Genomic DNA, 15,622 nt, shown 5'->3' on the forward strand with positions numbered 1-15,622 from the left:
AAAAAAAAAAAAAAAAAAAGAAATGCTGACCCAGAGTCTGTTGCTGTTTTCCCTTGGTAATTGTGCAGTATCTGATGGCAATGTGTTCTTCATAACTGTTTGTTTATTTTCAAGGCCATGGTAGGGGAGGAGTGTGTAGGTGCCATCGTTTGCAAGTTGGATATGCACAAAAAGATGTTCCGCAGAGGTTATATAGCCATGTTAGCCGTGGATTCCAAATACAGGAGAAATGGCATTGGTAAGGAAAATGTTATTTCACAAAGGGTAAATACATTATTTTCATTTTTGTGTTTTGAAACAAAAGATTTAAATGTGACTAGAGGAATAAACTTTTCAAGGTAAGGAAAGAAAAGTTTTATTTATTTTTTATAAATTTATTATTGTGTGTCTGTAACACACATAATTACATAGGTGTCTGAGGACAGCTTTGGGAGTCCTTTTTCATGGTTCTGGGGCTCGAACTCAGATTATCAGACATTAGAGGCAGACGCTTGGACTGCTTGGCCATCTCACTGTCCTTAAGATTGCTTTTCTTTGAACATATTTCCTAAACATTTTAAAAATAGATTTTATAAATTAATGTCTTTTTAAAAATAGCATGTGGTAAGTTTTTATCTTCAGAGTTTTTAAAAAACACATTCAGAATTCTTTGTATTATACTTAGAACTGGATGAAATATTTTTATTTTTTATAGTTATGAAGGTATTTTATACCAGCTACTAGTCTTGAAGACTTTAACCAAGCTAAGATTATGGAGTAATTATCATTACCTAATGCTAATCATTAGACTTGTAATTTGAGAGTCCAAAAGAAGGTAATTATTTCTTACTATCCTGAGATTCATTTTCTTAGCTTTTTAAAAGTTGGACTCCTTAGTTTTTAAGTTAATATGTGTGTGTAAGTTTGTATCTCTGTATCTCTGAATGTGTCTGATAGAGTGCATGAGTGGAGGTCAGAGAACAGCTTTTGGGAGTCTCTTCTATCATGTGGGTCCCAGGGAACTGGGTGTGAGCCATCTGTGGGTCAACATATAGATTTTTTTTTTTAGCTATCATTAGAATCATCTGGATGGTTTAAAAGCAGATGGTTAGACCCTTCCTTGAGAGTCTTGTCCACCTGGTAGGGCTGAAGCTTCCTCTGTGGCCTAGTTACAATTTCTGTCCTAGCGTCTAGTGCCTGCTGGCTCTTTCCTTCACAGTGGAAATCAGATGGAGAGGTGCTTGTTGGGCTGTGTCCATTCTGGGATGCATTTTAAGCTAAGGCAGTATTGATGCTGCCACTAGTACTGTGAGCAGTTTTGCTGCATGGAACTTTAAAAGAATATGTATGTTACGGTCATGAGGAATCCCTATAAATATGTTATAATTTTATTTATTTATATGATGTAGTGCCCAATCTTTTTCCTTCCAAGTGCCACTTGCTGAGTTTATTTAAGAGGTCAATGAGTTTTATTTTTGGATTGCTTTTTACAAAAAATTGTGATAAATTTGGTTTGTTTTAGAGACATGTTTGAAACTTTGGTGCTTCTGGAAAGAGCTAAGCACTCAGGAGAAACAGTGAGAGAACCATTATTTTAAGGTTACATCCTTGTCTTGCCTTGTTTTGAGATGTGTACACATTCATGTGCCTGGTTTGAAAAGGAAAAGATTTAAAAAAATGTATTTTAGACAGAGTCTCAGTATGTAGCCTTGGCTGGCTAAGAACTCTATATAGACTAAGTTGGCCTTGAACTCACAGAGGTCTATATCTGCCTAGCTTCCCAAATGCTGGGATTAAAGGTGTGTTCCAGCACACATGGCATACTTTGTTTTTCTTAAAGTCAGACTTGGCAGTTACTATTTGTTTTAATGTATCAGATTATGTGACTGAATTATGACAAACTTTTCCAGACATTTACAGACATAGTACCTGCATCGGTGAGAGGGCCTGGCTCTGTTTTGCCAGGCTCACTAAATGTTACCACAACTGATTTTATCTTGGCCCACTGTGGGCTAAGCAGTTCATGTTAGGTTGTCCTGTGCCTTGTGTCTGGAGACTTGGATAACATTTGGCAAAATCAGCTCAGATCATTTAGTAACTTCTTGCTAGCTCATGAAATTCTGGGTTACTTTATGTAATTATACCTCTTTCTTTTTCCTTACCTTTTTCTTCCTTTTTTAAAATTTCCATTCAGTGTTAAACAGATTTTTATCTCAGTCATTAAAAATTGATGAAAAGTATATATAGAAATGTTATAACTATTTATCACAATATTTACTTGCCTCAATAATCATATTCTAAGTCCAAAATATAAATATATGATTATGGATGAGATATATTTATATATTTGTAATTTGAGATAAAACATTAATGATAGTTTCTATAATTCACAAATTATCATTTAGTTTGCATTTATTGTATTTAAAAACAATTTACTTTTTTTTTTTTAACCTTGTAACAATAAGACAAAATCTCTAGCTTGGGACTAATAATTATTCCTGAGAAAAAGGAATCAGGAGGTAGGTCTTCCCAGGACAGCTTTGTTGCTATGTGGAGGTTTCCTGGGCTTCTCCCAACTGATATATGGTTTATTTTTCACTTAGAAATGATCAATGTATGTATCTACAGTCAAGATAAAACCTAATATTTGACCTTTTTATGCAATTATGTTAATCATAATTTAGATTCTTTAAGAAATTAATTATATTTTTCCTTTATTAATACTCAGATTTATATTCTAGGTACTAACTTGGTAAAGAAAGCTATATATGCCATGGTTGAAGGAGACTGTGACGAGGTGAGTCTTTAAACTATTTAATCCTGCTGCCCTGGGCAGGATTCTACTGGGTAGGTTTTTTCAGCATTCAACAGTAATAATGCTGCAAGTCTCATTGCAGATCTACTACACAGATGCAGGGGAAATGTTATTTTGTTCAGAAATAATAATTGTGATCTAGAATAACTTTTAATAGACTTGAATTTCTTCATAATACAGAGGTGAAATCTAATTGTTTAACTTTTGTTTTTAAGAAACCATGGGAAAACTCTGAACGTGTATAGAAGACATTTCATTCTAGGAAATGTCTCCAAGTATTAAATAGTGAACAGCTGATGTGTATATTAGCATAGGAGGCCTTTTTCCATCTATAATTTCATTATTCCTAGAGCACTATTCTTAGTAGCTATTGGGGATAACTGGGGATGTTAACATTGTGTCATGTAGGTAGGAACAGTCTTAAACTAGAGAATGGAAGCTTTTCTTATAGCAGTGACAACTAAGGAAGTTATTACTGTACTATTAGCAACACAGATGCCAGTTATCTTTTGAAAAATAACTTTTTTGGTCTTTGAGACAGTGTCTCACTATGTAGTCCTGGCTGGCCTGGAACTGTGTTGACTAGGCTAGTCCTTGTTTCAGCTTCCCAAATGTTGGGATTAGAGACACATACTACTGCTTGTATCTTTACTATTATAGGGCAGATGTGCCTTAGAAAAGTTGCCAAATACATGAAATTAGGTGATATATTTTCTTTGACATTAATAAGTGTTTTAATTAAGTGTTTTGTTTCATGAGAGTCTGTTTCAGGCTGGCCTATAGTTTACTATGTAGTCCAGGTTGGCCCTACACTTGCTGTTCTCCTGCCTTACTCTCCAGAGTTTCAGGGTTATAGAAGTGTGCCCTACTAAATGGAGTTTTTTGGTATAAAGTTTACAGTAATTTAAAATAAGAGTGCCTCCCCCCCAACTGTGTGTGTGTATATGTGTGTGTTTGTGTGTGTTTACAAAATTCCTCTTACCATCCTGTTCCTCAACTGTGTCCTTTCTACTAAAAGCTGGTTATCTACGTTCACATTTTCTAATCCTATTTTCATGTATGCATTTAGGCTTCACAAAAGTTGCTTAGCAGTTGTGGGTTTTATAGACTATGTTTTGATCTTCTGCTACTGGAATGTCTTCTTGTAAACAGAGATGCTTAGGGCCAGGACCTACTGTGTTCTTGGGGTTCAGCTTTTCATGAATTAGTCATTGCCTATGAGGCAAGATGTGTGCTTACTGATTGTTGAAATAATACTAGCTGTTCTTCACAGCTTCTAAGGTAGGATATGGAGATTTTGGAAATGCTGTGGTAGTGTATAGTTAAATCTTAATTTTATGATGTATTTTAGGATTGAATGCTGCTATTTACTTAATCTAGTGTGTGTGTGTGTGTGTGTGTGTGAGAGAGAGAGAGAGAGAGAGAGAGAGAGAGAGCGCCAGCGAGCGAGCACGATGGGGAGGAGGGGATAGGGAGTCCGTGTGTATCTGTTTGCCAGTGTGGGAATGTGTACATGCAGAGGTTTGTTTTCCTTAATCATTTTCTACCTTAAATTTTGAGATAAAGTTTCACTGAATCTAGATCTCATCAGCTCAGCTGGGTTTGGTGTCAAGCACCTTTACTCACTAAGACATCTCACTGGCTCCATACCAGAAGTATCTTGAGAATTTAAATAACTGTGTGACTCCTTAATTTCTTATGTATCTTTTATGACTTATCAGTTATATGATTGTTGTCAAATCATTTAACTTCTTCTGCTCTGTCACTTTGTGTGAAGTTATGTTAATTCTACCTTTAACTGTTGTCAGGAGCAATAGTTACTTGTTCATTCATTAGCTACCTAGTCAAGGTCTGCAGGGAGTCAGATAACAGTGGGCGCAGCCTACTTTCCATGAGCTTCCAGCCTACAGTGTTAAAAAGTGCTGTCTAAACTGTGCCAGTTGGGCTTAGCCTCATAATGATTTACTCCTGTTGTATTAAATGTATTATATTTAGTATATATAGAATTGAAAGAACATCATTCTAATTGCATTTCTCTGCCAAAGTGAATCAAACTCATTAAGCTTTTTTAAAAAATTATGTGTGTGTATGACTGCTGTCTGTCTGTCTACCTGCCAGCCTACTGTGTGCAGGTGCTCAAGAAGGCCAGAAGAGCTTGCCGCTAGAAGTGGAGCACAGACAGGAGCTGTCTGATATAGGTGCTGGGAACTGACTGGGGTCCTCTGAGAGCAGTACTTGCTCTTAACCACTGAGTCATCTCTCCAGCCTCTCATTGAAAATCTTTACATTTTCATTAGAGTAGCCATTTGTATAATTTTTCTTTATAATTGGGCCTAATTAATCTATTATGTTAAACTAGAATTCAAATATGTGTTTTGAGGATTTTTATTTTATGTGCAAGTATGTGGGTATGCGATATATGTCTGAGGAAGCCAAAAGAGTGACTTGGGTCCTTTAAAGAGCAGAAAAGGCACTTAGCTGCTGAGGCATCTTCAGCCATTCAACACTTAACCACATTTAACTTGTATCTGTATAGCTGTAGTTACCCTTCTATACCTTTAGAGCAGCGGTTCTCAACTGATGGGATGCGACCCTTTTGAGGGTTGCAGGAACCTTTTACAGGAATCGCATATCAGATTCTTGCATATCAGAACTTACATAATAATTCATAACAGCAAAATTACAGTTATGTAGCAATGAAAATAACTTTATGGTTGTGGGTCACCACAACATAAGAAACTGTATTTAAGGGTCATAGCGTTAGGAAGGGTGAGAAGCCCTGGTTTACAGTATTTTAAATTCCTAATTATTAGTGAAAGTAGACTTAGATCCCCTTGCCAAGTTGATTGGAACTTCATTGTACTGGTTTATCTTCCCTGGAAAATAGTGGGGAGGACTGAAGCTTGGTTACTATGAAGTTCTAGCTTATGCTCGGATTCCAATTTGTCCTTGTTTACTTGATTTCTCTTTTAAAGATTTACATATATATATATATATATATATATATATATATATATACACACACATACGTACACGTATACACATACACTTATATACATAAACACACACACACACACACATACATACATACATACTGCTTACTGGGTTTTTTGTTGTTGTTTTTTTTTGAGTTTTATTCATCTGTAAAGTATAGACCAGTGGTTCCTAATGCTGCGACCCTTTAATACAGTTCTTCACTGTGTGATCCCCAATTATAAACTTATGTTCATTGCTACTTCATAATTGTAAGTTTGCTACTATTATGAATCATTATTAAATACTTTTGGAGATAGAAGTTGGTCAAAGGGGTTGTGACCCATAGGTTATAGATACCCATTTCTTTTCTTGAGGTTGCTGTCTAAATGAGTATAGCTATCCTTTTAAATTTTTTCCCTTTTTATTACTGTGAACTAAGTAATTTTATATTGTGGCAGTTCTCATATTAAATTGCTTTTCTTTAACAGTTTAATTGTAATTAGATGTTGACCTGATGAAAAGTGTGTGCAGCCATACTTAGCCTATAGGTTGTTTTGTTTTGTTTTGTTTGTTTTAAAAACAGAAACTGACTTAATTTTTAAGTAAATCAATTGTTTTTTGCTACAACTTGTATTTAAGTCTTCTTAAAGACATATCCATTTGATACTTAGTACTTGATTTTGGATTTATTTTATTTTTTATTATTTTGGTTTTCGAGACAGGGTTTCTCTGTATAGCCCTGGCTGTCCTGGAACTCATTCTGTAGACCAGGCTGGCCTAGAACTCAGAAATCGCCTGCCTCTGCCTCCCAACTGCTGGGATTAAGCCCGGCTTGATTTTGTAATTTTAAATAAAGGTTTGGGTTTAGCATATCATTTACTTTTATTACTTAATTGCATAGTCTATTGCCTTTGCATGATGGTCTCTTTTCAAATACTCTGATCATCTAAAAAGCATGTTAATACTTTCAGTGCATATGCAATATATCCTATATAATGAAAGATACTAAGGATTCATTTAACAGATATGAGAGCTTTCTGTCTGTTAGGCAGTGTTAGGTACAGAGGAAGCAGCTGGAAGGTATATAACAATCCTACCTTCCTTCAGCTCACTGGCTAGAAGTGACATAGTCAACGAGCATAGGGGTGTGCCATAGGAGCAGTGTACAGTGCTGTGGAGCAGTATAAAAGGGAATGGCATGCCAGTGAATCTATTAGCAACCAGGCAGAATCCCGGAGGAAAGAAATACAATTCTTTCTTTAGGAGACAAAACAGTTTACATGAAAAACCTAATCCAGAAGATAAATACAGAACTTGTATATGGGCCACATATTTTAGGATAGCTATGAGTTTGCTCCAACACGTTTATAGATGATGTCAGTTTGCATTGTTAAAAGCTTGGGCACCTAAGGTGAAGTAGATCATGGCTGGTTCCAGAGACTGACAGTTTAATGTTGACCATGAAGAGGAGGAAGAGAGAAACTGGTGGTGTACATGGAAGACATATCTTGATAGGCATTTTAAATCTCTTCAGGTAACTTTTAGTTCATTAAGCATATTTTACGGCTAGAGTCAATAAGTTATTTTAGTTAGGAAATTAATGGGAGGATCCTTTGTAGAAAGTGTGGGAGACTTCTTGAGCTGGTGGCAGTTTAGGGCTCTGTCAGTGTGGAATAAAAATAAGAGAAAACTTAGGAGGGAGAATTGACAGTACTCAATGCTTGGATGCGTATAAGAGAGTAGACGAAAAGAGTTCAAGACTCCTGGGGTTGAGGTTGAGGAGCTGGGTGGTAGGGTGGAGAGCCTCTTCGCTGAGGTGCAGAGTGGTGCAAGTCCTGAGTGATTTTGGATATAGCAAATCAAGGTATCTTTTCTCTCTGTCACTTGAATTCTTATTCAAAATAGAGTAGGAAGGCCTTCATGTGCTTTATGAGTGCTCTGCTTTGTCTGTGTTTAGTTGTACTTTGCCATTTTTCCCTCACTCTAAATGCTCAAAGGTTATGACACCCTGACAGGAACTATGGCCCAGTGTGCTGATACGTCTCAGTGACACAGGAGACAGTCAGTAGAAAAGGCAAATAGAGCAGCATATATAAAAGTTAGGAAGGGAGAGTGTTTAGCAGAGGGAAATAAGAAGGGCACATAGTTTTCAAAACTATCAGCTCTGCTGTCAGGGCCATGAGTTAGTTCAGTGATACTCCAAAACACTCACATGGGAACTTCATATTCTGTGATCCTATGTTAAGTTTTGATTTGACCACAGGTTCTCAGTGACATCAATCTCACCTAGTAATTTGTTTAAAATGCAAATTCTTGGGCACTAAGCCTCTTTGTGTGTGAGCATATTTGTGTGTGTGTTTGTGTGGCATATCTGTGTGAATGTGGTATACATGCAAGTTGGAAGTCTGAGATCAACAGAGCATATCTTCTTCAGTTGTGTTTCCTGCCTTATTTTTCTTATTATTGTATGTGTATATATTTACGCTGTATGAGTGCATATGTCACGGTCACACATGTGAAGATCAGATAACCTTGTAGAGTCAATTCTATTCTTACACCATGATGTGGGCTCCCCATAGTCCAGTGCAGGTTGCCAGGCTTGCTCTGGAAACACCTTCACCTGCTTAACCATCACCAGCCCTTATGTTTTTGACACAGGGTCTCTTTAACCTGTAGCTTGCGGGTTTGGCTAGGTTGGTCAGTGACCTTTGTGAATCTGCTCAACCTGACACCTGACTTTTATGAGGGTAATAGAGATCTGAATTAAGGTTCTCAAGTTTGTGCAGCAAGTAATTTATCCTTCCTAGCTCTCAGTAGTCTTATTCTAACCATACTCCAGGAGACCATGTACCCTAATATTTAAATTCCCTTAGTCTAGGTTCAGTAAACTTTCTCTGCATAAGGTCGCAACATTAGGAAGGTTGAGAACCACTGCTGTAGACCAATATGGTAGTTGTTACCAGAATAAAGAATGACATGTTAATAGTAACAGGAGTTAGAGGTCAGTCTAAATAGTTTCAAATATTGGCTGCTTTTCGAAACTTTTGATACTGATTTTTCTTCTCTTTCTCTTCATATGACACCTGGTTTTCTCCACAAAAATTAGTTCATTTTTGTTTTATTATAAACATGTAGTTCAATTGCTAAAAATGGAAGCATCACAAAAACAGGAGAAAGAAAGTTCTCAATGATTCCACTTATCTTGACTCAAAAATAATTGTTTTTCTCATTTTGATGACATTTTCTGTATGCCAGTTTTATTTTATCATAATTCTTAAACTTTCAAAATGCTTGATCTGGTTATATACTTCCTCAGCTTTTAAGTGTAAAATTATAACTTAAGTTTTTTTCTTTTTTGAAGGTTGTTTTGGAAACAGAAATTACAAATAAGTCTGCTTTGAAACTTTATGAAAATCTTGGTTTTGTTCGAGATAAGAGGCTGTTCAGATACTATTTAAATGGAGTTGACGCACTGCGACTTAAACTATGGCTGCGCTGAGGAACTGACAGCAAGGAACGACTCCACCCTCACGGAAGCGACTTTTGCATGCAATGCAATTTGTGCAGAATTGCTTTGCAGGTGGATTTAGTGATTCCCATGCAGCTGTTATCTGTCAGTGTCCATTGAGTGTCGCACAATATTTGTTGCACTTTGGCATGGCGCATTTGTTCTGAATTAAATGAGATTGTTTTAAACTTCAAGAGTTCTGTTGGTACCAGCAGGATGTGCCAGTTAATAGCCAAGACTTGTTCATTTGCAAAGTCTGCTGACAGTGCTATTTATATAGTGATCATTTTATCACAGAACCAGTAAGTGGGACATGATTTTTGTTCCTTCAAGAAGCCAATGTAGATTGTAAACGTCTCCTAAGTATACTAACATTTCACACAAAACCTGCCATAGTTTTCTGAAGGGGGTGAGGGAAAAGCTTCAATTTAGGTTTTATTTTTTCAATATTAAATTTTCCATCTTGAATATTGGTACCTCAGTGATTAGTGGATGAAAAGTGTAGGGTGGAATTTGTCTTATGATGAGTAAAGATGACAATTAAATTGCGTCTGCCAGTGCCTGTGTAGATAAGTATTCTTGTCTTCATCTCTAGTTTTTGAATGCATGCTCTTTTTCTTTTTCTTTAATACCTTTGCAAGCAAACTTGTTTTTATTTAAATTCTAAATTTGATAATAAATTATTTGAGATTTTTATCATTTGGACAGTTTTTCCAGGTGAATGGCAGTGCTTTGCTTTAGAAGGAAGTCCTTCTTCCCTTACAGGAAGAAGCTGGCCCTACTTGGGGAACTGAGAAACGGCTTAAAGGGATGGAGCTGGGAATTGTGGGGTTTGGATGCACTTTTTTTGTTTTTGTTTTTTGAGAATGGGGGAATTTTTGAAAACAATAGAAAATTAATGTAAATTGGTATGATCTTATTTAATCAAAATGATTGATAAGCTGTGAAGAACAGCTTCTATAAAGTAGCTGGGTTTTTTTCTTTTTTCTTTTTAACTTTATTTGAATTCACATTGCTTCCATTTCTGAAAATACTTCACTTTTGGTTTAGTCTTAGAAATGAATTTCAAGGAGCATTGTATCCATTTCAAGCTGCATTTATTTTCTTTTTACTCATGAGCAGATTGTTGGGGGGGCCTTTGCTTTGTTCCTCCAGAAAAAAAAGAGAGGGATGAAACATTTTTTTAATGAGTTCTTTGGGTTTTCTGAGCAGCCAAGGTGTTTATTATTACAGTGGATTTTGGCTAATCAGTGTAATGTTAGCAAATTGTAGCTCCCTGCTTTGGGTTGAGTTGGTAAAGCTGTGATGAGTAATTTATTTAACTAGGATACCTAAGCACTCATAAGGAACGAGAGTCAGTTTCTCAAAAATGCTTATAGGAATCTGGCATTCATGTTGTTATTTTCTTTTGAATATACTTTTCTTCTACTCTAATACTTGGTTTGAATTTTATTTTATGGCTGTAATTACTGTATTTTAAAAAACCCTACCTCCATTAACAGTTGGTAAAGGCCCCTTTTCAGGAAAGTTTGTTGCGCTTTTTTTGTTTGTTTGTTTTAAAGGAAAGCTGCTCTTTGCTCAGTATAGTATTTTGGAAGTGAACATGGTAACAAGTACTTTTAAAATAAAGATGCACAGTTTATATTTGAAAATAAAAACTTCCTGCTGGTGGGATCATTTATAGTTCCTTATTTTTAAGAAAATGTGTCTTTCCATTTTATATTGCTCCTTAAAGTTTAATATTAAAAATGTGATGACCACATAGTACTCAGCTTTTCTGCTGACCATTTTGAATCTGTTTTGGTCAAACTTCATTTGGGTCCCAGCATTTAGAAGAATGCCAGTCATCATAATGCCTCTGCTTTCATTTTCAGTGTGAAGGAAAGTAGCTAAACAGTATACTTGACATCATCAAAAGTTGTTTTGATTTGCTGGTACATAGGTATGAATTGTTGATGAGCATACATTTTCTTGACTCACTCTAATGGATATAGTTGTAAAGTAGATATGTGCTAGACTTCCCAATTCAAAAGCTTTGTTCTTCCTAGGTTGTCAGTGGAGTATCACTAACACCCTGCAGTTCAGAATTGCTGAAGTAACTGTCTGATGATTTGTAAACATGATCTTAACTATGTGACTAAAATACCAGATCATTACAATACTGCTCAATGGATGGATACATGTTGAATATCAGTGTATACTTTGATGTTTTTAATTACTTGACCCTTTTTTTTAAACCTAAAATTTTAACCTCTAGTTTGATAACCTAGTAACAAAACTTTGCAAGTTGAATTACTTCAACTTTAATTTGACATTAGGCTTTCAATTCTCTTTTATCAGCTTAAAGTGGTTCCATTTATAATTGACAGTGGGTTCACTTGGCTAAAACTGAGCAAAATTGGTGCAACTTTCTTTTAGTGGGGTGCTGCCTCTTTAAGACTGACTGTACTATCTATCCACTGACACTGGTTTAGCAGTTGATACTGCTGAACATTTAATACATGCTACCATGAAGCTGTATATGTTAGTATTGAAGAAAGCTAACGGGTATGCTACCAGTCTTGGTAATTTCCCATACATTGGGATGAAACTACTTAACTCGGGAATAATCCAAGTCTACAGATCATAAATCATATTACTGCTTGATGTTGAAGCCAGCAAAATAAGATAAATTAATATTAAAAATTGATTTTAACATTTTCTGCCTCCTCTCCAAATTCTCTAATACACACATAAGACAAATCTATGTAAAGGAGTTTGTCATGTTTTAACTCTTACCGTGCCCTGTGTTAAGGTCTTGGCTGGTATATATGACTAAATGTGTATGTTTATTATGGTGTCTAAAAATTATGAGGTTCATTACTTTCTAGGACCATACAGGAAATCAGGTTGGCAGTACACCAGTTACTTTTCAGTCTACGTCTACATTACTAGGATGAGTGCTATAATGTCCAAGGGCTTTCAGGTTTGTAAAACATAACCATAAGTTACATTGTCATCACATATGAGTTGAGTATCTATGAACTATCACGTGTATCTCAAAAATATTGGACTGCTGTTTAATGACTGGGGATATTGCTGCATAATTTTCTCCTATTGACCCCTATCCTTTTGGAGAGAGAGATTTGTTGGGATTTGAAATGTGCAAGCTGTCTGAATAAGATACAGTCAAATAAAGTATGGTCAAGTCGTGTTTGCATTCTTCTTTAAGATACAGCTGTGTGCATTCTGTGATGTGGCTTCAGATAATCCAAAAGCAACCTGTTCTCTTTCTCACTGCCCTCTATCAGGAGCTATTTGGAAGGAACGATATAGTTGCTATCTCTCTACTTTGTATTCTGATAAAGTAAATTTGAAAATAAAATAAAAAACTTGATTGCTAAGTGTACTTGTTAGTCAGCTGGGCTAGCGGTACCAGGGAGGACATTTTTAAGCATTCATCAACTGAAAGTAGTTTGCTTTTTGTCCTTGCTCCTAGCAACTTATTCCTAAGTTAGTTTTGAGTTTTACTATTTGTACAAACCTCCTTGTATAAGTTGTATTTTTTTCCCTTCTGTTAAACACTGAAGTGGAGCAGGATCTAAGGGGCTTTTTGACCTATTCTTGGGAGAAACTTAGGTAGATAGTTATGTATGCTTTCATATTTGAAGTACTGAGTATCAGTGGGAGGATGAGATCATTTAATTGAGACTGCTCAATTTTAACATTCTTCCTGAATATTTTGTTCTTTATAATAGTGTGAAACTTACAATTAAGTTGTGATCTTTGTAGCAGCGTGAAGCATCTAACTGAGCTCATGTTGTACATGGACCCGAATGTCTCATAGACTTAGTGTAAACGAGGGACAGAAATGTGAGACCATTGGTGTCCGGACCTTGATGATTTATAAACTTTAAAAACCCAAAAAGCATCTCAGCGTATAGCACAGTTGTCTTCTTTTTTTCAGATGAGCTACTCATGTGCACAATGATGGAAATACTCTTTACACTCTTGAGGATGGCAGCTACTAGTCATCCTTCACTACTGAGCTCCTGAAGGCTCACAAGGACAGACCTTCATTTCACTTATGTGACATGAGTTGTATGTGGCTGTTGGCTCGTGTATGGATAGCAGGGCTTTAGATAATATGCATCTGAAGAAAGCTTATTGAAATGTGAATAATTTAAAATTGCCTCTGAGCAAAAGCTGTAACTGAACTGTTTGTATGTTAACACTTTGTAGTGTTCCTGCCTCATGCCCCTTGTGTGAATGACCCTTTGAAAAAAACCAATTCGTGCATCCTACTGTTGCAAGTGTTTAGAATTACAGAGACTATAGACTCAAATGCCAGAGACTGTTCTGAGATGATTAACACATTTTAGCTTTGAAAACCTGTAGCATTAGGCCCAACTGTTTATTTTATATTAATTTGAAATAATATCCCTTCTAAATAAAATAGATCTCATTTTATCAATGGTCAACCTGGAATATGGAGATATGTCCTATTTAAACATTTTAAATACTCGATGAGGCTAAAGGCAGATGTTCTTAGTTCCAACAGGTTAATTTTGTCTGTTTTCACGGAATATCACTTCATCTTCACTGATCGTTTGGTTAGCTGTAGTTCAGTAAAAGGCAGCAGTGAAGATGGCACCTCCCAGAAGAGTACTTGGCTTGCTATAATCGGTGAGCTCTCAGGCTGTTCTGTTGGCAGCAACTTGGTATTTAATTTTCATGTGACAAAAGTAAAAGCACCAAGATATATTTTCTGCTACCTTCAAAATCTATGCTGGGCGGTGGTGGCGCACGCCTTTAATACCAGCGTTTGGAAGGCAGAGGCAGGCAGATCTTTGTGAGTTTGAGGCCAGCCTGGTCTATAGAGGGAGTTCCAGGACAGCCAGAGCTACAGAGATACTTTCTGTCTCAAAAACCCAATATGTATATATGTTGTTATATATATTACTAATATATATATATACATCATGGAGTATAGGGGCTATCAGTATATTTTTAATGCTAATTAAGCATACTTTTAGTTATGGTGGATTTTCATGACCATTTTGCTATATAAATGCATCTTAATTTTTTAATACCTCAGTTTCCTGAGAGTATACTTTTTTGTAAATAAGTTACCATATCCCAGAGGAACAACCCTCCTTTTTGACGTACTGGATATGTTCCTAGTGAATCAACTTCAAGTTTCATAAGAATGCTTTATGACTTGACTAAAGGTATTTAGTAAATGTGTCTTAGTAATATTTGCATTCTGTGAAATGTATACAACTTATTTGTTCACTTACAACTGCAACATTTGTATGTATATGATCCTTTCATGGCGTAGAAACTCAGCAATTTTGTAAACACAGCACGCTGTATGAACTAACAACTTTTCTCAAAGCCCCTGGAAATCCCCCAAACACTTCCAAATAGGCATTCATAAGTTTTATTCTTGGGATTTAAATCATTTCACAGTTAAAGTGAGAGATGGTTAAAAAAAATGCATGTTTTTCTAGTTCATTCACTGCATTATTAAAACACTGACATCTTAAGGGAACTGTTACTAAGTTCTGCAAATACATGAAGCTTCCAAAGCTGATTTCAGATAAAATGTAATTACTAAAGTTTGTTTTTACTTTCCAGTCAGTGCTTTAATATGTAAAGAATTGGTCACTGTCCTCTCTAAGGCCAGGATTCCGATGATTGCTAATGCTTCCTGATTATTTTTAAGGGAGCTGAACCTACTGCCTTAAATCTAAACCTGCTGCTTTTGATGCTACTCTACTCCAGACTGGCTGCACAGTCATCATGAATACCTGCTTTTACTATGAATGCAATTAAAAATTTTAAGCCCATCAGGTATTAACCTAAGTAGGTAAATGTAAATCTACTCAATAACTTATAATTTTGAATCGAAGTACATTTTATATGAGTGTGAGCATTATGTTTTGAGCTATATAAAAATTATTTTTCTTCATATTAGGAACTAAAGGTGAATATTGAAAGTTTCATCTTCATCATTCCAAGCAAATGTCTTAACTGTTGTGAAATTTTGGTGAAAACTGTGATAAAGTTATGGAGAAGGGTATCATGTTTATTGTTCACCTAATTCATAGTAACTATGTGATAGCTATTAGTAATATAGAACAAGTTTTATTGTGTGTTAGGGTACCATTTGAGGAGAAGTAGATTTATTGTGTGTACGTGTACATGTAAGGTTCTAGATGGTTGTGAGCAACTGTGTAGGTGCTAGGAAGTGAACCCAGCTCTGCTCTAAGAGCAGCAAATTCCCCTAAGCACTGAGAACTCTCTCCAGCCTCAGGTACTAGGTTTTATGAAGTCGGTAGTAGCATGTGAAGGTGTTGTGG

At 35.9% G+C, this 15,622-nt stretch overlaps 1 protein-coding gene across 2 annotated transcripts in view; it reads left to right on the forward strand.

Annotated features, from left to right (window-relative positions):
- Positions 1-12,492, forward strand: part of Naa30 (N(alpha)-acetyltransferase 30, NatC catalytic subunit) — an 18,478-nt gene extending 5,986 nt beyond the window's left edge. The window contains exons 3-5 of one of the 2 annotated variants that reach the window (XM_029469100.1): positions 115-238; positions 2,721-2,776; positions 9,132-12,460. In XM_029469100.1, the coding sequence (XP_029324960.1) occupies positions 115-238; positions 2,721-2,776; positions 9,132-9,269 (318 nt within the window). In that variant the 3' untranslated portion in view covers positions 9,270-12,460. Of the gene's footprint in view, positions 1-114; positions 239-2,720; positions 2,777-9,131 lie in introns of both variants that reach the window. The other variant, XM_021182372.2, reaches the window with a different exon arrangement.
- Positions 12,493-15,622: the final 3,130 nt, after the last annotated feature.

This window comes from Mus caroli, chromosome 14 (genome assembly GCF_900094665.2).
Source record: "Mus caroli chromosome 14, CAROLI_EIJ_v1.1, whole genome shotgun sequence".
NCBI lineage: Eukaryota > Metazoa > Chordata > Mammalia > Rodentia > Muridae > Mus > Mus caroli.